This window comes from Antechinus flavipes, chromosome 2 (assembly GCF_016432865.1).
Source record: "Antechinus flavipes isolate AdamAnt ecotype Samford, QLD, Australia chromosome 2, AdamAnt_v2, whole genome shotgun sequence".
Taxonomy (NCBI): domain Eukaryota; kingdom Metazoa; phylum Chordata; class Mammalia; order Dasyuromorphia; family Dasyuridae; genus Antechinus; species Antechinus flavipes.
Genome location: NC_067399.1, coordinates 396408674 through 396434212, shown reverse-complemented (window position 1 = coordinate 396434212; position 25539 = coordinate 396408674). Strand labels below are relative to the sequence as shown.

The following is a 25539-nucleotide window of genomic DNA, read 5'->3' as shown; positions in this document are numbered from 1 at the left end:
ATACAAAATCCCCAAATATTGAGCATACCAATTCTCTTATAGTTTTCCTGGAGAAGAAAATTATACCTGTATCACATTACCAATACTTTAAAAAGCCTAAGTCTTTCTGACCTTTATGTCACCTTCAAATTTAGCATGACAGTCAATCAAAAACTCAAACTCAAAATAGTAAGCAACTAAGAAAATATTCAATCTACAATCTGATCTTGGCTAATACCAAGACTATATTCAAATACTGTATTCTATTTGATGAAAAGAATTAGTTAAACCAAAAAGCAAAGCCAAAGATAGTGGTTCTTGACGTAATTACTCAGTATATCCATATATCCTGATCAGCAGAAAGGGATGAGATATTTTAAAAAATGCTTAAAATTTCTACAATTGAGATTGAAAGCTAGATTGAAAAGCTAAAGCAGCTTGGCAAAAAGTCACTTGCCCAGAGAACATAATAATTTTGGACAAATGACTCAAAAATATCATCATTAATTATATATCCGCTTGACAAAAGCTGGAAAGGGGGTGGGGGAAATCTCTAGCACCAAACAAAACTGTGAACCTATCATTATTGTCAGGTCTATGCAGACTTCTCTTATCAGTGTTAACCATGCACTATGCAAACATGTCGCTAAGAATCCCCCATGCCCTTGAGAGATAGCAAAACTCAAGCAAAAAACATACCACTTTGCCAAAATGGAAGGACAAAAATTATACTCTTACCTTTGCTGTAAAGATATCACACCAATATGATAAATAAACACATTTCACATGACCCCCATCTCCCACACCCCTCCGCCCCTCAGATTTTGGTTTTACCTGAATATTGACAATGGTTCCAAATTTGCTGAAATGCTCATTCAGCTTTGTAATATTATTGAGTTCCTGGGGAATTTTCCTGACTTCTAATTTGGTGTTTGTATATTGATTCTTTCTTAGGAATCCTTGTTTACTCTGATTGTTATTCCCTTGCCTGAAAAGAAAAAAATTAACGAATATTAACTATCAAATAGTTCTCTTAAATAGTAACATTATAACCACCTAACAGACAACAGTGCATAAGTATCTAATGCAAATAAGCTAAGAACATCATTTGGTATATAATGGTAATATACACTTTTTTTTTTTTTTTAAAGAAACTAAACAATTTACCAAAAGCAGCATGGTATAGTAAAAGAATCTAAGATTTAAAGGTAGAAGATTGAAGTTCAAATCTAGGTTTTGCTGCTTACTATATATGTGACCTTTGTCAAGAAAAATTTCTTTGTGACTGTTTTCTCATCTGCATGATGAAGGGTTTGGACTAGATCAAAGTTTCTTTTTTCTTTTTATTGAAGCCTTTTATTTTCAAAACATATACAAGTATAATTTTTCTTTTCTTTTTATGTGTACATATATTACATTTATTATATAGATGTATATATCATTTATATATGTGTAGAAAAACCTTTTCATTATCTCTGTTGAAAACGATATTTGCATATATGATTACTGATTATTGTCAAGTCAAAAAGCATTTCTTTTTTTTTGATATTTTATTTTATTTTATTTAATAATAACTTTATATTGACAAGTATAATTTTTCAATAAAGACCCTTGCAAAACTTTGTGTTCCAATTTTTCCCCTCCTCCCACCCCCTTCCCTAAATGGCAAGTAACCCAATATATGTTAAATATGGTAAAAAATACATGTAAATCGAATATATGTATACATATTTATACAATTATCTTGCTACACAAGAAAAACCTGATCTAAAAAGAAGAAAAATGAGAAAGAAAATAAAATGCAAGTAAACAACAACAAAAGAAGTGAAAATGCTATGTTGTGATCCACATTCAGTTCCTACAGTCTTCTCTCTGGGTGGAGATGGCTCTTATCAAAACAAAATCATTAGAACTGGCCTGAATCGTCTCATTATTGAGAAAAGCCACATTCATCAGAATTGATCATCATATAATCTTGCTGTTGCATTGTACAATGTAGATTAAAGTTTCTTACACTGTGCTGTGATCCCATATGGTGTTAAGTGGGAGTTGCAAAAAATTTGGTGCCAGTAAAAGGTTTCTAAGCACAATTAACAAAAAATTAATTAAAAAATCAAAAACATAATGAATTCAAGGTATTTCTAGTAAGCATTTGCCAATATTGCATTGCATAACTTCACTGCAGCTTTAGTTCTAAACACACAACATATGCACTCTGTACTACTATGGATGAACACTGCCAGAAACACCATGGCAGATTTGAGATGGGATCACATAAAAATTTCTTGGGCAAAAAGAGGTTGCAAGTGGAAAAATTTTTAAAAGCCCTAAAGTAGATAATGTATGAATTTTTCCTTCAGTCCAAATTCCCAAAATAACTCCTATCAATAGGGATGGAGCATTTTGTAGTTGGGAAAATGAAGAAGTAAATTATGATGTATAAGGACCATTTGAAAAATAAAAGCCGAACTGCTAGAATCTAGATATTAAAAAGAACTATGGATAAGCAACAAGTAATTTAGCATTTCTGCTATTTTAATATTCAAGCACACAAGTATTTTATAATAGTGGTATTAAAATTTTGTCAGATTGTGGCATCTTTCTCTATTTCTGTTCATGTTCTAATAATCTCTAGGACTTGGGGAATATGAAAAGAATATAAGCAAATTATACAACTTTCATTCCCATTCTGTCTTATGGAACCCCAAGAGATGGCTCCTAAGCCAGCAAAATATTGTGCAATAATGTGAAAAATACTTCTTTAAGGCATGATTATTCCTTTTAATGCAGAGGATACCTGACATTGGAAAACATCTATTAGAATTTATTGATTAATAAATGATTGTCTTACTTTCCCATCCAAGGCTTCTTTGTGAGTGGTCCTTCCAAACCACTCATAGCTCTTTTTCTGCTATCCGGTTCAAGCACTACTCTGGTTATGTTGCTATTAATTGATACAGGAACTGGTGGTTCTGTTTGGATGACAATATTAGCAGCTATAGGAAAAAAATTCACAATATTATTGTCATTATACTATACATAGATATATATCAAATAAATAAATATATAGGTATCAAAATATTCAGAGTCAAAATTCAAAGTATAAACAGCATACAAGAAAGACTTTTTTTCTAGGATAAAAGAAACAATATATATAATGAGAGAGAGAGAGAGATATAGAGATAATTATGATTTTGGCGCACACACACACACACACACACACACACACACACACACCCTACTCTTGCAACCTATTTTTAGAAAAATATCTAAGTATAAAAGTTATTATATAGAAAAGAAACACTTTCCCAACATGGCTAAAGTTTTATATGATAGTTAGGTTATACTACTGAGGGAAGCTAATTTTATAATAAGTTATGTAGAGACAAAATAAAAAAAACAAAAAAATCATCCGTATCGATCCTCTACTTATACTTCCAAAAGTAGTGGGTACCTAGGTTTGTGGGCAACATAAAGAAAAGAAAAATGGGAGGTCAAAAACACAAAAGGTAGGGCAACTGAAAATAAGAGATGTACTCCAATGGCAAAAGGTCCCCACCATGAAACCCTTAGTAAACTGTATTGGTTGAATTTCTTCCAATAGCAGTTTGTGACCTTAAACATAAGCATCACTCTACTATATTACATTGAAAATAAGGTAAGTTTAAGCACTATAAATTCTGCACCAAATACATACAAATCTATCACAATTATCCAACACAGAAAGCCAATTTAAACACATAAAATATAAACATAATGATCAGATTTGAGCCTTTTTTTCCCCGAGTGTAAATTCTCAATTCTTTGAAAGAGAGATTTGATTAGAGAGTAGCAAAGATAACTTGAATATAAAGTTAAGAAGCAAGTATTATCTAAATGGTTGTGAATTAAATTTTAATTTGTGGATTAAAATTTAGTTATAAAATGAAAACACCTAAATCAGAGGTCAGCAATTATGTAGTCCAAAGATCAAATCTGATACCTGGGAGGTAAGAATATACTTCATTGCTTAAAAATGTAAAAGCCTAAGTCCATTACAAAAATGGACAGATCTGACCTAAAGACTGTAGTTGGTCAACTCCTACTCTTAAGTTTTCCTTTGATAAAAATAACATAATTAATTAAATCAATTTAATCAACAATAAGGATATAAAATAGGGATTGCATCTGTGATTTCATTGTTGTAGCAAATCCTAAATGAGGAAACTCCTTTTACCAATGCAAGCTGACTTCTTTTCTTCTTAGAAAACAACCAAAAGAACTGAAAAGTTAAGTTCTTTGACTAGTATCACATAGCTTATCATCTGAATGGCCTCCTGGCTTCAATGTCAGTTCTATCAACTATGCTGCTTTGCCTTTTTTCAACTTTTATCAAAATTCTTTCTTAAATGAGGGTAATTATTCAAAATCATTTATACCATGTAGTTACAAAGAACCTTTAAAAAAGATCATCAGAATTTAAAATTTAAATTTTAAACAATCACTCAGAACTTAGCTTTCTAAATTTGATACAAAAACGGACATGCTAATATATTCAATGTTTCAATATGAATGGTCTCAAAAATAACTTTTAAAGCATTCTTGCAAAATTTTCTAACCTCTTGGATTTGCATCCATATCACCAGATGTTAGGCCAATCAGATTGGGGCGCTGTGTTTGTGTTCTTGAAAAGAATTGTCGATATTGAGATCTACCAGTACTAGTAATACTAGGAGCTTCGGGGTTATAGCCATCTGGCTCATACGTATCTATTGGGAAATAAAAAATGAGAGAATGTTAAGACATTCTGATTTCCATAAAATAAACAAAACAAATTTTTAAAAATGTTCAACATGGACTCATCTTTTTCTTTCTTTTAAAGAGTCTTTCTACTTGTAAGAAGCATAAGAAAAAATACAGGTCATGGAAAAATACAATTTAAAATCACACTGAGTACACTTTTCCTAAGAAGAATAGGTTACTTCAATATCCTAATAAGCCTCTTCTTTTGATTTTTCTATAGGGTCAAATTTTTAAATAACATATATCCTTTCTTTCATCAACTTATTCCCAAACTACTCATCTGTAATTGAGTATTAAAACACCCTAATTCCTTCAATTTCTTTTTCTTCTCTTATTATTAATAACTAACACTTCTAATACAATACTGAGTAGTAATGGTAATAGTAGGCAACTTTGTTTCACCCCTCGTCTTACTGGAAAAAAAGCACCCATTTTTCAAGGTAAAGAACTTTTTATTTAACAACAAACGATGAGGGCATCAAAAATATGCCTTTAAAAAACAAAACACTTTTCATTTTTTACCATGAATTGTTCAAGGCACTCCTAAATTGTAATTATATTTTCCCAATAAAACAATTTCCTAATTCTAAAGTTTATAAGTTTATAGTCAGTAAGTATTTAGAGGAAAATTTGGGGGATGAGAACTTCAAATGCCATTATAGTGTTTGACCACAATTTAAAGGTTTACTACTTAAACTGATTCTGCTTATTGTGTTTGGTTATCCTTATTTTTTAAAATAACTGACACGAAAGGTATAATTTATTTAATATTTAAATTTAATGCTGAAAATAAAACCAAACATGTTATATTTTATTTATTAAATATGTTCTATCATGGGACCATTATTTGGTCAGAGTGGCATCTTGAACTATTTCACTTTTAGAAATAATAAGATTCTTAAAGTCAAGTATTGCTTCCTTTTTTGTTTTTGTATTCCCACAGTTTTATGCATCAGAGGTATTTCATAAGTATTTGAACTGAACAATTTTTCTTCTTCTATCAAAAGTTTTTTAAAGCATTAAAAGGCAGAAATATTTATATATTTCAGTATTATAAACTTACAGTAACAAATTCTCAATTGACACTTAATATCCTCAACAATCCACTAGAGTTCATGAATTGTTTTAAAGAAACTACATAAACAAATGTTTTGTTCCATTAGTCCTTAGAACATCTACAATTCTAAAAACCTGAGATTAGCTAAATTCAAAATATAGTTCAAAAAAAGCTACTTATTCAGAAAGTTATAATAAACTAAGATCTAATAATAAAGGGAGAAAGCTTTAAAATCCCACAAACTACTCAAACTGTCAATGCAACTGTGAACACTGATTTCAATAAGAGGAAAAAGCTTCCCAGGACTACTACAGATATTATAGATTACTATAGACTATTATAGATAACTAGTAGTACAGGGGAAAGGGGGACATCTTCCTTATGTATGAAGGAGAACCCAGAAACAGTTTTTCTTTCCTTTTAAAGACAGAAAGATTGACACATTCCTCCCCCCTTATAATATGGTATTAATTACAAAGTAGACTGTTATGTTTACATCAGCCTAAGCAAAAACTAGCTCAGAACTACCACTGGATCTGTTACCTAAGTACTGCAGGTAAATAAAGATAACACTGGAGATGAAAGATGCACAGGTCCAGGAGGCCTAATCATCTACCTGCCACTTGGGATAAACTCCAAAGGCAGAAGAAGAGAAAATAAAGTTGCCTAAGTGGTCCAGTGACAGTAGGAACTTGAAGCAGTAGTTGAGGGTGGCACGTTCCAGTATGGCTGGCCAATTTAAGGTATAAAGGCTCAACCACTCAGCTCGCCATCTGTAGCAAAGCTTACCTGGGACCAGAGGGGTGGGACTGGAAACTGAGGTTTGGTACCCAATGGAGGATCCCATGAGGTTTCGAGGTGGCACCAAACGAGCTGCCAAAAGAGGAGGCGGTGTCCCCAACTGAAGTCGCTCAGATGCAGCAGCACCATGGTCACGAGAGTACATGGGCTGTCCTACAGAGGAAAGAATAGGAGGGCAACTGGGATTGAAAGTTGTAAAGAGTTTCTTTTTGGCAGAGGTAGTCTCTTTGAGACTTTGAGCCAAGAGAACTAAGGACTGGCCGATGAGAACGATGTAATTGAGATGATCTATCTTAAGAAAAAGCATGCAAATTGGTAAAGATCCATCACTGTGCATGGGGACAGAGTGAGACGTGGGTGGTATAACTTTAACCAGACCCTCTTCCTCAGTCTTCATTTTGGAGGGTTCCTCCATTAAAAAATGAGAGTTTAGGAATAGTCACATGATGCGGCATCCAAAGGTAAGTAATCACAAATGAGTTGCTTCTTGGGGGAAAAGAATGACCTGAGATTTGATGCATAAAATTTCAGATCCAATGAAGACAGATATGGAGAATGTCACAAAATAAAAATGAGGTTCACATAAAAAGAAATTCTGAAGTTTGAGGTTCACATAAAAAGATACTCTGAAGTTTGAGAGTAGAAAACAGAACTGAATAATAAATTAACCCGCCCTCAAATGGGATTATGTAATTCCCAAAAGAAGATTAATCTTTCAGTTAACTAAACTTCTTGTTCAGTCAATTTTCTGGTAAAAATTAGCCCACTAAGTAGAAAACACATGCAAAGCCTAGGGTTGCCATGATTTAACACAGGGAAAGCTAACAGAACAATAGAAAGCTAAAGCCCATACAAAAAGGGCCTACTGTACAAGCACTGAATTGTGCATTTAAAACTAATCAATTGGTATTTCACAGGGGAGATATTTAGGATTTGCATATCTTAGAAGCAATGATGCAGAATGAAATCTTACAGTATAACATTAGGAAAAAGATGCTATATTTTAAGAGAAAAGACCTAAATAGATGTCTAGAACATTTCCCCCCCACTGATTACTTCAATTTAAGACATACGAAAGGATATAAAGTAATTTTCAAATCTTCACATGACTTGCTCTGAACATCTGCCACTTACTATGGACTACAGGATAGAACAAGGTGAAGAGAGATGTCCCTAGCCATTCACTGTCTAAATTTGTTTTTCTTAATTTTGGGTAAAGTTCTAGAGCTTTAAAATTCCAAATATATATATATATATCCTACTGATGGAAATCAGTAACTTCTTCAATTCCAGTTTAAGTAGAGTTTAAGTTTAATTCCAGTTTAAGCAGAGTGCTTTTTCTGTACAACCTTGTCTCTTCAAATTCAAGAAAAGTAGGTCATGCAACTAAACCATCTTAATTATAGACTTTAAACCTATCATTTCCAATAAAATATGAGTAGAAAATGTACTTAATATTGAAAAAGAATCTCCAACAATTTGATGTTTGTAAGCATGGCTTGCTATTTTTCATTTAAGAATTTCTTCCTGTTAGAGGCATCAACCATAAAAAAGAGAGGCTAAAAACAATGTGGGAAAAAAAAGTGTATTTCGTATGACTACTGGAACTGATTTTGAGGTAAGAATACAGGGGTAAGCCAAGTATAGCTCTTTTAAGGCAATGACAACACAAAGATTCTTTACTAATGGCTCAAAGGCCAGCTTTTTGCTACATAGATTTTAATAATACATATATTTTAAAGTAACTAATAAGAAAAACCACTTTTCATTGAAATCTTCAGTTATCCATGTATAAGGACTGTTTGCCATCTGAGGGAAGGGGTGGAGGGAGGGAGGGGAAAAGTTGGAACAGAAATGAGTGCAAGGGATAATGTTGTAAAAAATTATCCAGGCATGGGCTCTGTCAATAAAAAAGTTATAATTATTGAGGGAAAAAAAAAGAAAGAAATCTTCAGTTATCTCTTTAAACAAAACAAAGTCTGGCAGTTTAATGTAAAAATATTGAAAAGGGACTAGGCATGTATTTGAAAATGAGATAAATTTATCTGAAGTCTGCACAGAGGATAATCTCAAACGAGTTCCAAACTACTAAGAAACTATCCTTAAGTAAATTCAAATAATAATATGGGCACCTTTCAATATAAGCTGAACCATACATAGCATGACTAAGAACAGATAAATGTTCAGGTTTCATCCTGGAATTTTTCCTATTTTTTTTTTTTTTTCTGGACATGGTTTAGACAAAATGCCATTATCTTCAAGAGATTTAGCTGGGCTCCATTATTAAAAGCATTCAGGCTAACCATTAATTCTTTACTTGAATGAGTATCTCTCTGTCAAAGAAGCCATATGCCAGATAATATAATGCAAGACTAAATTTCAAGAGGAGAAAACAATCTGTTGATGATCATAGGGTTCAGTGAAATCTTACATCATTCTTCAGAGACTTCTAGATTTAACATTTGAGAAAATTAACCTATATGTTAAAAAATTAAATGAAGAAACTCCTGAGAAACTAAAAACAGAGTTTCTGAAAAGCTTAAAAACAGTTGGCAAATTTCTTGTCAGAAAGGATTCTGATGATGACTTTCTGGAAGATCAAAATTTAGTTTATGTAACTTCAGTAAGTCACATGCACCTTTATTTGCCAATAACCTCAAAGTATATTATTGCTGAAGGTAATTTATAAGTAGAGCTATCTATTTGGGAAGGCTATGAGCTTGTCAAATAGATATCTCTTGTACATGTTCCTCACAGAACTAAAATCCAAGAATGTATACACAACAGAGAAAGTGGCCAAGCCAAAATCTAGAAGAATCACAAGTGTATTAGTGACCTTATCTTTATGTATGACTTAAAAACAAACAAAATAATAGAAGACTGAATTATTAAGACTGAAAGTGATAGATCGTGATTTTCAGAGCTATAGTGTTAGTTTCATTAATATTATATAGAACAGACTATGAATGTCATAAAATGCTTTTGAAGAACATGATAAAATACTCACAGTGGTCAGGTGAATTTAAGCAATAGCCCTTTCTAAATCATGTGCAATCTCACTGCCAACTACTATCAATGGATGCAGTTTAACAGAAAGAGAATTTGTTTTTAAATGCTTGATTATTTTCCTTTTGAAGAAAGGTGATATCCTCCTATAATCTGAAGGAAGGTCTTAAGGATCTTTTTTTCTAGAAAAGCAATTAAGTTGTTTTTTTTTTTAAGTTTTTTATATTACTGAACTTTTTGTTAAAAATTCAAAGCTGGATCATGTAGAAAACTCTAAGGATTCAGACTAACAATAATAATGGTTAACCTTTATATAATAACTACTATTTGCAAGGCACTGTGCTAATCAATCTAAAAATATTACCTCATTTGACTACCTGAAATGCATTCAATTCAGAAACACAAGTGCTAAATAAAACTCAGCAGTTGGGTAGTATGAAAGAAGAATGGCTTCAGAGCAGAATTCTTAAGAATTTTCCTCCTTATAGAACAGAAAAATCTTATGTTACTCAAGTTTATGACAAATTCTACAAAAACCCTCAGCTTCGAATTTCTTCATAGGTTTAGAAAAAATGGGAGAAGGAAATGTATTGAAAATACAAAAAACTTTTACAATGAATATTATCTATAATATTCTGAAGCTATCCATTTTCATCTGGTTTTCAACAGAAATATTCCAGACTTCAAAATAGTCAGCTGTTACCCTGCTACTATTGCCCTTTAAAAATACTTAAGGAACAAAATAAGACTGAATTACAGATCTCAACTGAAACACCCATTTTTCTAAAGCAAAATATCACAATGCTTTAGAAATCATATCAATCTATGGTACTGGAATGAGTATAATTGTTGCACTCCAAAAAAAGCCCAAAATTAAATAATAGTTGAACTTGTTAATGTGCAGTGAATACTTGTAGTTTTAAAGAATGATTTACAATTTCAAGTTAAATTGTAAATACATTCTTTTTAAAGACAGTTTTTTAGTCACTAGTCGACACAATGAAAATAATTTTAAAATAATCATAGCAGCTAATTCAATATGTATCACAAAATTATATAAATGAAATTTTGAAGTAGATATAGTAGTAAGGACAAGTCTGGACTAAACTCTTGCCTAAAGTATCCTGAGGATTTAGCTACGTTATTTTTAAATTTATGACTGACCAACAATTAATCCATACTGAATACTCAATACTATGCAAATAACGGGAGGCATAAAGTTATAGCACAATCCTTGTCCTCAAGGATCTAGCAATCTATTTGGGAAAGCAATATTTGTACCCGTTAAATAGGTTAAATAGGTAAGTTTAATATGTAACTAAGTGTATAAATGTGTGATGTAGATTTTAAATTCTGTATGAATGAAGAAGAAAGAGAAAACAATGAGGATTTTAAGTCTCAAATGTGACTTGGACTTTACTTTGAAGGAAGGATAAAATCTAGATGGGCAGAAAGAAGGTCTTCGAAGGCATACCAAGCTTAAGACAATAATATGAAGGAAAAAAAATAAAAAAAACATGGTATTTTTCTGAAAGTGAGGAGACTAGACCAACAAATATAAAGGTACCTATTTGACTAAAGGTTAGATATCAATATTGGACAAAGTAGAAAGTGAGAAAAATTAGTTTAGATTTTACTTGGACAAAGAAGTTAATATTTGAAATGGTATGTAACAGCAACTATAAAGGTTTCTATCCAAGGGGATGACATGCTGAAAATGACTTTCAGGAAAATTAATCTGGCAATATATAGTATGAATTAAAGGAAAGAAGTCTATAGTAATTAAATTTAATTAAGAGATGCTTCAATAATCCAACTGTGAGGTGATGTAACTCTGAACTACAAAACTATAGGAAATACGAGAAAAAGAAGAATCAAAGCTAACTCCAAAATTTTGATTCTCGGTAACTGATAGGGAAAATAACAAATTTGGCTTGGGGAATGTTCAATTTGATCTAAAAGGAAGAGATATGGAAATATTTCAATAGAGTAAACAAACTTTATGACATACAAAATTACATAAAGAATAATATAACCACAAACTATTCAGATATTCTTCTCAAATTACCATTTCCTTTATCTCACTTATATGCTGCTTACTATAATTTACACATAATTTGCCACATGTTGATATTTTTATATTTCTGTAAACATCAATATCTAAAAATACTTTACAAACAATAAAAACATTCATATACAAAACAAGAGAAAAAGAAAATATGCTAATTTTATGACTAAACATAAATGTAAAAACAAATTGTAGACTACAAAGAAGCAAAGGATTCAATATAAAGCTTATGTAATATTTAGTTTAGTATACAATTTAGACAAATTCAAATTATTGCTATGTCATCTCCAGACCTGTTTTTTCATGCTTCTTATGATTTAAAACTATATCAGAGTAATTTACTGGGAGCTCACTCAGAGAAAGATTCCTCTGGACAGAAGTTACCTGGATGGGGTTCCTTTAGAGAATGCTATTTAATTAAAGCAGAAGGATGTCTTCACAATAGGAAATATTTTATCTCTAACTCCAAGAAATGCAGAAAGCCATGTAAAATTAAAACACATGAATACAATGTAAGCACAGGATGCAATTTTTTAAAAAATTGAAAAGATAAACCTGTTTACTGAAGTTAAAATTAGGCATAGTAATGATAATAACAATGCTGATTTGGAAATATCTGGCTTGCATATCCCTACATGCCATAGGTTAAAAGATATTTGCTTACGTTCTGATACTGTATAAAGGAGGTTCTGGGGTAAAGGAGGAGGTAGTCTTGCTCCCACTGGTGCAAGATTGGGCACTGCACTCGTTCCAGGCTGGTCACGGTTATTTATCAAGTTTGACTGTGTTATAGGTGGTCCTATAAAGTTAACACAAAATACAAATGCATAAAAGTTTCAGATTATCAAAAAATATTCAACATTTCAACACTAATTTGTATTTCATATTTCAAATATTACCTTTATCATATTTCGATTGGACTCTATGCATATTATGTATGTATATACACTAAGAGCTTTAAGTTTATTCTTTCTACATCTAATTAAAAATGCTATTCTTCATAAAATTTAAATTATAAACCCAATGTATTCCTACCTGTCTCCTCCCTTCCATCCCACTAATATAAATTTTTTGTTAAAATTTGCATTTTCAAAAAAAAGGCATCTATATTAGGAAAGCATGACTGTTGATAGTTAAAACCTCACAATTATACTGTTTAAAGCAATAGCAATAAATCTCCATACTCAACAAATAAACCAAAACTTTTATTCAACCTTAAGAAAGTATTCCAAAATTAGAAAGTCTTCAGCACTAACCTGAATTAAGTATGCTAAAAAAGTAATCACTTTATTTTAAATTAATTGAATTGCACCAAGCTAAATAACTTTAACTTTTTAACTATTTTAAAATGCTTTGAGATATTAAAAATATTTTTAGTTTGAATGCAAGTTACAATTATATATCTGATATTAGGACAATTTATTTTTAAAATCACAGTTACACTGGCAACTCTACTATGCTATGGGGAAGACTGGAGAAAAAGGAAAACACTTTACTTATGGGAATGTAAGCAATTTTCAATTCTATAGATATTTTCATTTTTATATTTTCAAAAAATAGCTTAATTCTAGTGAAATTAAATAAATATAACTAGACTTTAATGAGGAAATCTCTCTCTCTCTCTCTCTCTCTTTTTTTTTTTTTTTTTTTTTTTTTTTTACAAAAAGACCAGAAACAGAAATAAAGAAACTCACTTGGTACAGGAAGCACAACAGAAGGTGGAGGCTGACCATGTCCCTGTGGAACTGGAAGTCTCATACTGTGGCCCGGTCCTGGTCCAGGGCCTGGGCCTGGGCCTGGGCCTGGTCCGGGACCTGGCCCTGGCCCTGGCCCTGGCATTGGAGGCATTAATATGCCAGGTGGTGGTGGAGGAGGAAGACCAGGTGGCGGAGGTGGGAAAGGGATCATGCTTGGTAGAGCAACTTCATCAACTACTAGAGGATCATTCCCATGATCAAACTGACAAAGGTCACCAAGTACACAAAATCCTCTTTCTAGAGAAAGAGATAAACAAAGAGAGATAGAAAAATATTACATCACATGTTACTTTTAACTCATACCTATAAGTAAAATAACATTTGATTTACATAGTTACCTGCTCCAAAGGGCACAAAATTTTATTGAACTTACTCTGTTAATTATCAAGCATCTTTAAGGTAAAAAGCAAGGTGGCATTCCTTATTTTACATACTGGGAAATGGACACATGTCCATTTGTAAACTGCAAAAGTTGCAAAGTAGCAAAATTCTTAATAGATTATCAACTCCTAGATTAAGCTGAATATGATACTAAATAAAGGTTGGGAGATATTTAAAATAAATAATTAGTAATCAAGATCTGCATGAATTAATGGAGAAAGAACTGTCCACTTTATTTTCAATAATCTATTACAATATTGCGTTAAAATTATCATTCTCATTTAAACTCTAAAACTTGACATCTGGGTTATACGGTACTAACAGTAGAAAGTCAAAAAAATTAAAAAGTAAAAAACTTGAGTATGCTTTAAATTCCCATCATTAAAATAGAATACACACTACCCTTGGTTTTAGGATAAAATATATTCTCTAATGGAAAGATTTCAATGGAAAGATTTTAGGTTAAAAAACAAAAATGACCTGTGGGAAGAGTTTCCCACAAGCTTAAATATATAGTTTTTAAAGTCATGCTAAAATACTTAAGCATAAGTAAACTATGAATCTGGTTAAAAGAAAAAAAAAGGGGGGATGGGGTGAATTGTCACTTTTCAAGCAAAATAAAGACTGGAAAAAGAAAAGACTGGAGTATAATAACTGAGGATAAAAAGAAAAGACTGGAGTATAACTGAGGATACATAATTGGAGCAACATTTGCATTATATTTGCATTTGGTTTTGTATACAAGAAAGCGGTAATTTTACCATCATAATCTCTGCATCGCCTCTTTGGTGGTGGGTTTCTACCAAAAGAATTGGAAGAGCTATGATTGTTATAGTAATTAGACCAACTCTCAGTTGTGTTCTCAGGGTGGTGAGCAGGTGCAATCACGGTAACGGTGCTGGGAATAGACTGAGCCCCACAGGAATACTGGTCAGAAGAATTAGTAGGTGGTGCAGACGCTGGCACATAGGAACTATCCAAATCATTCCTTTCACTCTTGAACTTTGATCTTTCCCTGTGTTCTGCTTTAGAATAAAAACCAAAAAAAACAACAAAAACAAAAACAAATACAATAATTATTCATTTGATAATCACTATCACTTAACTGTTTAACAGTAAGAAAAAATGGTTACAATAATTCATCAATTCTACTGTATTTCACTGACTTCATTATTTACCTTTTCCCTAAAAATATCAAATAAAAGTAGCAATAACTTATTACATAATTGGTTACATTTTGATAAATTCCCTTTACTGAAGTCAAATAAGAAATCAACTATTTAATTTAAATAACAATTTGTAAAAATATTCATTGCAAAACTGAAATTCTAGAAAACTAGTGATTCACATACAGCTATGGAAATCAATGAAATGCACAAAAGATAGGTACTTTTATTTTTTCCCTTCCCCTACAAAAAATATATATAAAATCACAGGACATGTCAATATTCTTTTACAAAATAATGTTGTCTAGATATATGTTAGAGTATTCTTAATGAAGACAATTTTATTTTGGTTAAATTCCTTCAAATATGATATGCCACAGAACTGTCCTTAAACTATGCCCAAAACATTTCTCTAAGACAATTTCAGTTTTATACTATGCAAATCATGCATCTAATTTTTACATTCCTTATTAGAGAAAAATTATTATTAAATAAAAATATAATTTACTCACCAACATTTCTATTTGGATCTCGGTCTTTGCTTCTTCCCCTACTTCGGCTCCGACTACGACTCAATCCTCTGCTTTTACTACGGCTTTTACTCCTGCCTCTTCTCCAGTCATACTTATCACGGTACAATTCATTTCTCTCGTAGTATCTATCATATTCCCTCCACTTCCCATCCTCTCTTTTTTTCTCACGTGTCCTATAATATAAAGATATATAAGCCATATATTGGCTACAGAAACCAAATCTACAAACAAGTCTATGTTATGAACTACTCTCCTTGTATCAAAATTCATAACTTATGGACTCTTTTTGAAAGAGCTTTTAGACCACCCCGTTTCTGCCAATCCATTATACAAAGGTGAGAAAACAAGGAAAAACATCATTACTTTAATGTTCCTGGGTGGGGAGAAAGAATAAGGTGAGATGAATCCAAAATATGAGGAGGGGTGGGGAAAAACTGATGAGTAGGAGAAGGAGGGCAAAACAAAGTAAGAAACTACAGGCTTAAAATCAAACATTTTCCTATAGAATCTATGCTTTTTAGCTAAAGGTTATTTGGTAAAGAAAATTAACAAAACCCAATAATAAAAAAGCCCTGATTAATTCTAATTTGGGGATTCCCAAATCAAATGGAACATTTCACTGTACTCTCAAAGGACGATAAGTGCTCCACCTCTGGGATTTTGGGATAAACATGCAATGGTGGTTATTGGCAAAAAGAACAGAAAGCAAGAATGATAAAGGCAGCAAAAACTGGAAATGAAAAGGTTAGCTTTTTCTTTTTGAGGAGTATGAAGGAATGAAACTGAATTTTACATTTATAAGTAAGACCTTCACAAGACAACAGAGGGGAGAGTCATCAATGTTTCCCTAATAAAAGAAAATACAAACCTTCGTTCACTAGATTCTGAACGGGTCTTTTGGGGACTGGGATATTTCTTTTTTCTGACTTCTCGCTCTTCCTCTGCTGACTCATGAAATATCTATATTGAATTATTCATGTGAGAAACAAACATATTAATTTAACGAATTTCTAAAGATAAATCATCATAAAAAGTAAACACCACAGGAAAGCAAAGAGATTTTCTTAGAGAAATACTCATATAAGCATATAATTATATTAATTTTCTAAAAATAGGTATTCAAGATGAAATTTCAGTGTTAAATGAGAGTAAAAAATGAATTCTATGAATTGAAATATATAAAAACAAAGACCTTTTTTTTTCTTTAATTTTAGAATGTTTATTGGTACAAAGTGAACAAGGAAAATCATATAATTATCCTTATAGGCTATGTGATGAGTGTAATAATGCTATCATTGGGCAGAATACATAATATTTTCCTTTGAAATTGTCTTCAGAGACAACAGATGAGGCACCTGAGATAATCAGTCGTGAATTTATAGTCACTCCTTGTAATTTACACTCCCTACCTATCTCCATTCCCTAAAATAGTATGACCCTGCTAGATGATTATCCTGATTCTCCAGGTTTGGCAACTTTGGGTCATTTCTAGAAATTAATGCTACCCCCAAAAGATATAGATTTTCCACCACTGAGGATAGTCAAAATATTAGAAGCTAGATGTCATTCCAACAAAGGAGTTTCCTAAAATGATTTAATTAATGTTATGGAAACTATCATCCACAACCAGATAAGGAATTATGGAGACTGAATACATATCAAAGTATACTATTTTCTTTCTTAAAAAATTTTGAGTTTTCCCCCTTTTTCAGATTCTTCCTTCACAATATGACAAATATGAAATATATTAAACCAACATTTCTTTATTTAAACTTCTGCTACAAGTAAATGCTTTTGCCCCTACCCAAAAACTAATTGGAAAACTGATACAATATAAAATTCAATTTAAGAATTAATAATTATTGTTTTTTAATTTTTAAATTTTATTTTTCCCATTGCATGTGAAGATAATTTTTAATATTTGTTTTTTTTTTAATTTTAAGTTCTAAATTTTCTTTTTTTTTTCCCTTTGCCTGTCCTTGAGATGATATGGTATGTATGTATGTGTGTGTGTGTGTGTGTGTATATATATATATATATGTGTATATATATATATATATATATATATATATATATATACATATATATATGTATGCAGTCATGCAAAACATTTCCATATTAGTCATGAATTAATTACTATTTTTCTATTATATAGGAATAGACCAATAAAGCATATGTAAAGGATGTGGCAGGGAGAATTTTCATCATAAATTAAGGAGCTTTGAAATGTAGTTGGTTTTTTCCCCTAGAAGTCAGATGGAGCGAATAGTTAATTAATTTTATTGATTAATGAATGAAACTAAATACTATTTCATGTAAATTCTACAAAACAACTAGAACTTCAATAAAACAAAGTAACCTTAAAATCTTAAGAGCAGTGATGCAACAATGTTGCTGTTACCCAAATAAGAAGCTGTCCAAATTGATATTATATAACATAATATGTAGTATATAGCATAACTATATACATATGGTACATAATATAGTTTAATATCATATCACATTATAACATAAATGCATGCATCATTTCTTCTAATATCCTTCTACTTGGATCAAGGAATTGATCTCCTTGAAGGAACTAATTCTCCTCAAGCTGTCTAAATGTTGACTAAGGAGACTAATGTCTCCTCAAGCTAAAATTCCATAAAAAGAATTACAGTGTCAAAAACTGTCCAGTTCATATATTATCTCACAGGTCTTGTCTGTCTTTATACAAACTCAACCTGATCACAGTGAATATATGGCTTATTATTAGAAGCTGATTATATACCAGAGCAAGATTACTTTCAATTTTCAAAAGCTAAGCATAATATGCTGCCATGAAAAACCATCAAAATAAAGACATGTATGGAATTATTTTTCCAAATAAAAGAATGAATTAGATACTGGGTAACACTGCCTGGCTGTGTGATCCTGGGCAAGTTATTTAATCCCAAATGCCTCGGGGGGGGGAGAGAGAATGAATTATGCCGACCAATTAAATTTTCATCCAATTCCCCTTATATGGCAAATGATATTCCTAGTGCAGTTTGACCAGGAAACAAAAGCTATAAACTAGATTAACCTTCAATGATGAAAGCTCTAGTACTGTTTTGTCAATAAGAATCATTGAGTTCAGAACAATAGTTTAAAAAGTATCAAAAGCTTTTTTCCTGTTCTCCAGTTGAACTAACTACTACATGTAAGCTATCATTTAGGCATATAATTAACATAAGATTAAATCACTAATAAAATCTTTGAGGTGAGTACATCATCTCAAAACAACAGAAAACCTAGTATGGCAGTATTATTATGAGCTGCTAGTATCTTTTCACAAAGTTCTAATTTTGAAAAATAAAAACAGTGGACACATTTCTTAACAATTAAACTTTTAAAATTCAAAATGAACAAAAATTTCCTGTTATTTGTATCCTTTAATGATTAAACCATTTGCTTTTGACTATTAAGAGCAGGATTATGATGCAAGAAGTGTGAACAATCTAAAAAAACTTAGCCAGGAGTACTGAAATTAAATATTCTGAGGTATCTGGGGCAAAAACGTTTAATTTTTTTTTTTTCATTTGAAAGAATATTTAAGAAGAATTCTGTTTAAAGAGATCATACACATGAATAAGGGGAATTGGGAAGAGAAGGTGACAGCAAGACCATATGTAACAGTTGATCTTAACTAAGAGTTGCAATTTTTTTTTAAACATGGTAACCCAATCGAATCAAGCTAAATTAAAATGGGTATGCAGAAGGCATAAAATATAAAAGAAGGAAGGGAAGAAGAAGGAAATTTATCTGTACATAAAACAATGAATATAGAAACATTATTTCTCTTCTAAGAGGCCACCAGGGCTGTAGCTATGATTTTATTTCAGTATCTTTATGTTATAAAGAGCTAGTAAGATACTTCTCCACTTCTACTTTAAAAAGATTGATGTTGAAAAGAAAAATAAATTATTTCTCTCTTGGTATTTAGGATTTCTTAAACAATCTAAAAAACATATTTTGAGGGCTCACTAACATTTTCAAGACTCTAAAGTGAAGCAAATTTTCTTATTGTAAATCACACAAATTAAATATCCCTAATCCCAACCTCTTCCACCAATACCTCTTGAACTCAAGTCACTCTAGTTATTTCTTTGAATTATGAATGCCATGTCTAAAATACTTGTATTTTTTTTGAAGTCAAATATGACTGAAGTTTCTAGATCGATTAGGCAATTCTAAAAGGCCAATAGAAAGGATTGTTGTCATATCTCAAAAGAATATATCTCCCCAATCCCAACAATTGCAAATAAACAGCATTTTCATTACCTCTTCTTTGACCTCTTCTTTTTCCTGAACTGTAGGTTTTGGCTCTGGTTTGGCTGGTTCCAGTGGAGGAAGGTAGTTCTTGGTATAGAGACTTTCAAAGAGTTTATCCACAAAACCTGAAGTTTCTGAGAAAAATATACAATAAAATTTAAAAATCTGTATAACCAAATAACTATCAGAGGAATGAAGAGAGTACCTTTTTTTTTTTTTTTTTTTTTTTTACACTGAGGTAACTGGGGTTAAGTGACTTGCCCAGGGTCACACAGCTAGGATGTGTTAAGTAGCTGAAAACAAATCTGAACTCAGATCCTCCTGACTTCAGGGCTGGTGCCCTATCCACTGTGCCATCTAGCTGCCCTGAGAGTTCCTTTTTTTTTTTTTTTAAGCTGAACAGAAAAGATTAACTGAATATTTTTAAGATTGAAATGGACCTTAAAGGTTATTTATACCAATGAGAAATCTTCTCTACTCTATCCTTGATAAGTGGTCATCACATCTCTGATTAAACAGTTCTAAAAGGCTAGACAGTACAGTAGGAAAAGTGCTAGACAGAGTCAGAATACCTGACTAATCACTGTCTCTTATTACTTATTCAACCATGGACAAGTCATTCAAGCTCATTGGGTCTAAGTTTCTTCAATCATAGAATGAAAGGGATTGGAGTAGATATGGGGCTTCTTAACCTTTTTTCATGTCATGACTATCTTTAACAATCTGTTGAAGCCTATGTACACTTTCAGAATAATGTTTGTAAATTCATAAAATATATAGGATCACAAAGAAAACCAATTATATTGGAATATAGTTGTTTTCTTATAAATATATGTATGCATTCATATGTTTGAATAATACATGTATAACAATATATAATGTTACACATAACTATTACATTAAGAATTCTTGGTTGAGATTACCTCCAAGCCCTATCTCCTGAACAAATTATCTTGCAAACTCAGTTTCACAAAGGGTCATCTATTCTAATTTTGTTGGTTTTTTGTTTTTTTTTTTTTGCTGAGGCAATTAGGGTTAATTAACTTAAGTTAAATGACTTGCCCAGGGTCACACAGCTAGGAGGTATTAAGTATCTGAGGCTAGATTTCATCTATTCTAATTTTGGAAAGTTTCATTAGAAAGTTAGTTCTTTTTACTTGTGAGGAATATTAGTCAGAATTAGTAGAAAAGTCTGAGATATTGAATATTTAATCAACTGACTTCTTTGAAACTTTCCATCATGCCTTCTCTTCCCCAGAAAATTCATCACAGAAAAATTTCATTGTGCTGTATCACTTGAATCTTCTTGGCACTCCCATTTCATCAGTACCCTCTGTTATTCTGGTGGACTCTTTACCCTCCCTACTTTCAGTTTTCTTTACTATGCTATTATACATCTTAGATTGCAAACTCCATGAGTGCAGGGGCTGTCTATTTTCATCTGTATCCTCAGAGCTTAATACAATGCCTGGCACATAGGCATTTAATATAAACTTATTGATTACTGACAGTAACATTATTTTTCCATATAATAATTCTGCCTAGTAGGTCTTTTGCAAATGAACAGATAAAAAATATTCCTCATTAGCATATCAAATCCTAAAAAAGTTACTCTCAGATTAAACTGCAAATACAATACATTATTTTGCAAAAGTAAAAGATGTCACAAAAGTCAAATATTCATTTTTGCAAGTGGGTAAATATTTTCTACAATATTAATCTACTTAGTAAACATTTTCCATGACAGTACAAAGACCAACTGTGTGTAAGTTCCATTTTGGCAAATTCCAAAGTAATTAAGTCTGATTTAATATGATTTTTTTTTGTTATAAATAAACATCACAAAAATTGGTATTTTAGAAATTCATATTCACAAAATAATTATAATGGTAATAAGCTGCTTTCAGATAGCTAAAAATGAGCTTTTACTTTATTATAAATACGATGAGATTCTTCTTCAGAGTTTTTCCTCCAACAAGCATCTGCCCACAAGGGTTATAACATAATCTCAACAACTAATATCAATTCATGCAAATATAACCTATTATCTATTTTGCTAGTGTTATAGAAGAGGGCAATTAATGAATATGTAATAAAATCTCAAGAATCATTTCAAATATTTTAGTATCATCACTTCCATACAAAAATATATCAATTACAAAAGGTCTTATTTATTAAACACAGCAAGCCAAGAAAAATATCTACTTAGCAATATATAAAATAGGAGTTAGTTGAGAATTAATGGATGTTTAAAAGTAAAATAAACACTTTTCAAAAATTCTATAACACAATCACTCTATTCATTGGCCTGAAATTGTAAAATTTTATTATATGACGAATTTATTCATATTGTTTTAGAACTCCTCCTAACAATATTGCCCAGCTAAATTTGCTTTAATAAAAATAAACTATTGAAGAATGATTTTTCAAGTCCTATAATTCAGGAGGGAATATTCTTTCATCAGCCTGAGTCAGTCATCAAATCACAAATAATCATAACCCACTCCAACTGTTTAGCACAGGAAAAACACACCAAAAAACCCAAGCAGGATACATTCGATTAAGATCATACTAATAGTATTAACATAAAACAAAAACAAAAGAAAAAGAGAATCTTGAAAAGAGGAAGTAAATTAACTAATTTCTTTCAAAAACCTTTATAAATAATACCAATGTGCTGAGTAATTACTCCAACATAATTGCCTTCATGTTCTCTACATGTTTTTTTTTTTTTTTTACATTTTTCATGAGTCAATAATTTATATGGTTCATCTTTTTATATTCTTCCATATCAAAATTATAATGAATTGATAAAAGTATATTCATTCCTGCATTTTGAAGGATTTTGATAATAAATATGTATATATTGTATTCATCCCTAGCCTAGAACTGTGTATGTGCTGAAGAGTACACTTGGAGCAGAATCAGAATACTGGACAGAGTAACAACATGATTATGTGATGATTAACTGTGATAGATTTGACTCTTCTCAGCAGTGTAATAAATTTGGGATGGAAAATGTCATCTGCATCTAGAGAGAGAACATGGAGATTGAATGTGGATCAAAGAATAATATTTTCACTTTTTTTTTTATTTGTTTGCTTTTTCTTTTTTTTGGCTGTTTACTCTTTTGGTATGATTTTTCTTGCACAATATGACAAATATGGAAATATGCTTTAAAGGACTGTACATGTATAACCTATGTCAGAGGTAAGGAGAAAAAAATTTAGAATACAAACTATCTTTACATATATCTGGAAAAATAAAATATCATTAAAGAAAAAAAAAGTACATTTGCAGAGGACTAGGAGATTCTTAAGCCATTTAGACACAAAAGGATAAGATAGATTTTAGGGCAGGTGCAGCTCCTGCCTTGGGGAAAGAGGGAAACATCTCAGTTAATCCCTTGATGTCCCAGAGCCCCAGTCAGAAGAGGATAAAACTATTCTCAGCTCCACCTAGGCATCAGGGAGAAGTAGCTTGCTTAGCTCTCTCAAACATAGCTGCAGCCCAGCTAGGCAAAAAGCGCCCTCTAGGGAGTTAGCTTCAATCTGTTGAGATTCACTGGCTGCTAAAAAGCATTAAAGTCAATACTGTTTTGATAAAAGAAGGAATGAAGGAACAAAAAAGGCAGCTTTTTAAAAAAACAATAAATAAATTATAATATAATTACACATCTATATAAGATATACTATGAGCCCAGAAATAGTTTATTTTTTATTAAACTTATCTTTTCAATACCTCACTTAATATCTCATTTAAGCTTAAGCTTAAATGTTTCTACAATCAAAAATTTACTATAAAATAATTACCTTTTTGTAAAAAAACATCTAGTTGATCTGCACAGAAGGCTTTCAGTTCTTTTTCTGGTTTGTCCTTCTTGACCAGTGCTACAACATAATTTGCTAAGGCTGAAGGGTCTGCATCACATCTAATTTAATTAGGGAAAAGAAAGAGATAAAATCATTTAGAGTAAAACATATTAAAAACAACAACAATGATGCCGCCTATAAAATCACCTTTAGTTTGGAAAGCCACTATTAAATGAATTACCAGCATACAAATATTTTGGGTTAAGGATTTTATTTTCATTGTTTATTTCTCTAAAATAATTAAGAATAAAAAAAAAGAAAGAAAGAAACTTCTGCCCAAAAGATTTAAATTGAAAAAGGAGTCAACACCTTTCAGAGGTGACCAAAATACTTAGCTGCTCAACCTGATTGGTAACCCAATCAGGCATACTTTCAAGTATATACTTTCAAGCTTTTCAAAGCCTCTTACTGCAATTTAAGCCAGAAGCCTCTTATACTTCAATCTCAACTCTATCTCTAGCTATTTCAACAAAGTTCTTAAGAGCCACCTTTGAAAAAGATGGCTTGTAAAAGTTAACACATTGTCCCTTAACATTTAGTTGAGATTTACTGATTATAGCTTGAGAGCTAGAATAACAGCATGAATATCTGAGGAAATGACCCAATAGTAGGTCAAAAGTCAACTAATGGAAGAAAGGGAAAATGATAACCTTCGTCAAGGGAAGAAATTTCTGTTTTTTATTTTTTAAAAATTGAAGTTCTTAACAAAGAAAATAATCTATCATAGAAAAAAATTAGGCAATTCTGCAATTGTCAAAAAATTGTACAAAAGGATATGAAGGAGGAGCAGCTAGGTGGCGCAGTGGATAGAGCACCAGCCCTGAAGTGAGGAGGACCTGAGTTCAAATCAGACCTCAGACACTTAACACTTCCTGGCTGTATGATCCTGGAAGTCACTTAACCTGAACTGCCTCAGCAAAAAAAAAAAAAAAAAAAAAAAAAGATATGAAAAGTAAAAGGATATGAATAAATAGTTCTAAAAGGAAAAACTGCAAACTTTTTTCACGTATGATCCCAAAGTCACTAATAGTAAGAGAAATACAAATTAAAATAACCTTGAAATTTAACTGAAGATCCTATAAATTAGCAAGAATTTTTGTAGTCAGTGTTGGAGGGTTTATGCTTGCTAAAACAAGCAGAATAATACATTGGTAGTAGAGTTCTGAATTGGTCTCAATGTTTCTGGATATCAATTTGAAATTATGCAAGAAAATTGACAAATTCTTTTGACCTGATGATCTCATTATGAGGCATGTATCCCTCATAGAGGTCAAAGATAGAAGGTCTAATATGTCTACTAAAAAAATTCATAGCAGCAATTTTTGAAGTAGTAAAAAACTGGAAACAAAATATCTATCAATCGAAGTAATGGATGAAAAAACTATAGTACACAAATGTAATAAATTATGCAATAACAGATATTCATCATGTGAAATTCATAACCTGGTAAAAACAGTTATAAATGGATGTAAAGAAAAATAAATACGATCAAAAGAACATTATTATTCCACCTTTCTCCTCTGTCTTTACCACCTCTAACTGTTCTCATCTGTAGTTCTTTCCCGAGTCAGCAGAAGACCCCTTCATTGGTCACACTCTTATTCCTTCATCTTGTTTTCTTTTGTGAACCTATTCAACTCTAACCACTAAACTCAAGTCCCTTGCCTTCTTATCTATCACCAATTTAATAGTGCATTACCAAATCTCAACCTTAGATCATCTCTATCATCTGCCTGCCTTAGCTTCGTATACTTTGTATAAAGCTAGAAAATATTGTAAAACTTATACTTACTGGGTCCACTACAAATTATATAATCTTAACAAGACCTTCCTTGAAACCTCAA

The 25539-nt window shown here is 31.4% G+C and overlaps 1 protein-coding gene across 4 annotated transcripts in view; it reads right to left on the bottom strand.

Annotated features, from left to right (window-relative positions):
* The window catches only part of RBM27 (RNA binding motif protein 27), a 65882-nt gene that overhangs the window by 24452 nt on the left and 15891 nt on the right, over window positions 1–25539 (bottom strand). Inside the window, exons 2-12 of one of the 4 annotated variants that reach the window (XM_051978653.1) lie at window positions 23636–23754; window positions 19833–19957; window positions 16399–16490; window positions 15510–15703; window positions 14593–14856; window positions 13388–13687; window positions 12358–12492; window positions 6608–6772; window positions 4578–4727; window positions 2831–2975; window positions 814–967 (exon numbers count right to left, since the gene is read on the bottom strand). In XM_051978653.1, the coding sequence (XP_051834613.1) occupies window positions 814–967; window positions 2831–2975; window positions 4578–4727; window positions 6608–6772; window positions 12358–12492; window positions 13388–13687; window positions 14593–14856; window positions 15510–15703; window positions 16399–16490; window positions 19833–19957; window positions 23636–23754 (1843 nt within the window). The remainder of the gene's footprint in view (window positions 1–813; window positions 968–2830; window positions 2976–4577; window positions 4728–6607; window positions 6773–12357; window positions 12493–13387; window positions 13688–14592; window positions 14857–15509; window positions 15704–16398; window positions 16491–19832; window positions 19958–23635; window positions 23755–25539) is intronic. The other 3 variants (XM_051978654.1, XM_051978655.1, XM_051978656.1) reach the window with 3 other exon arrangements.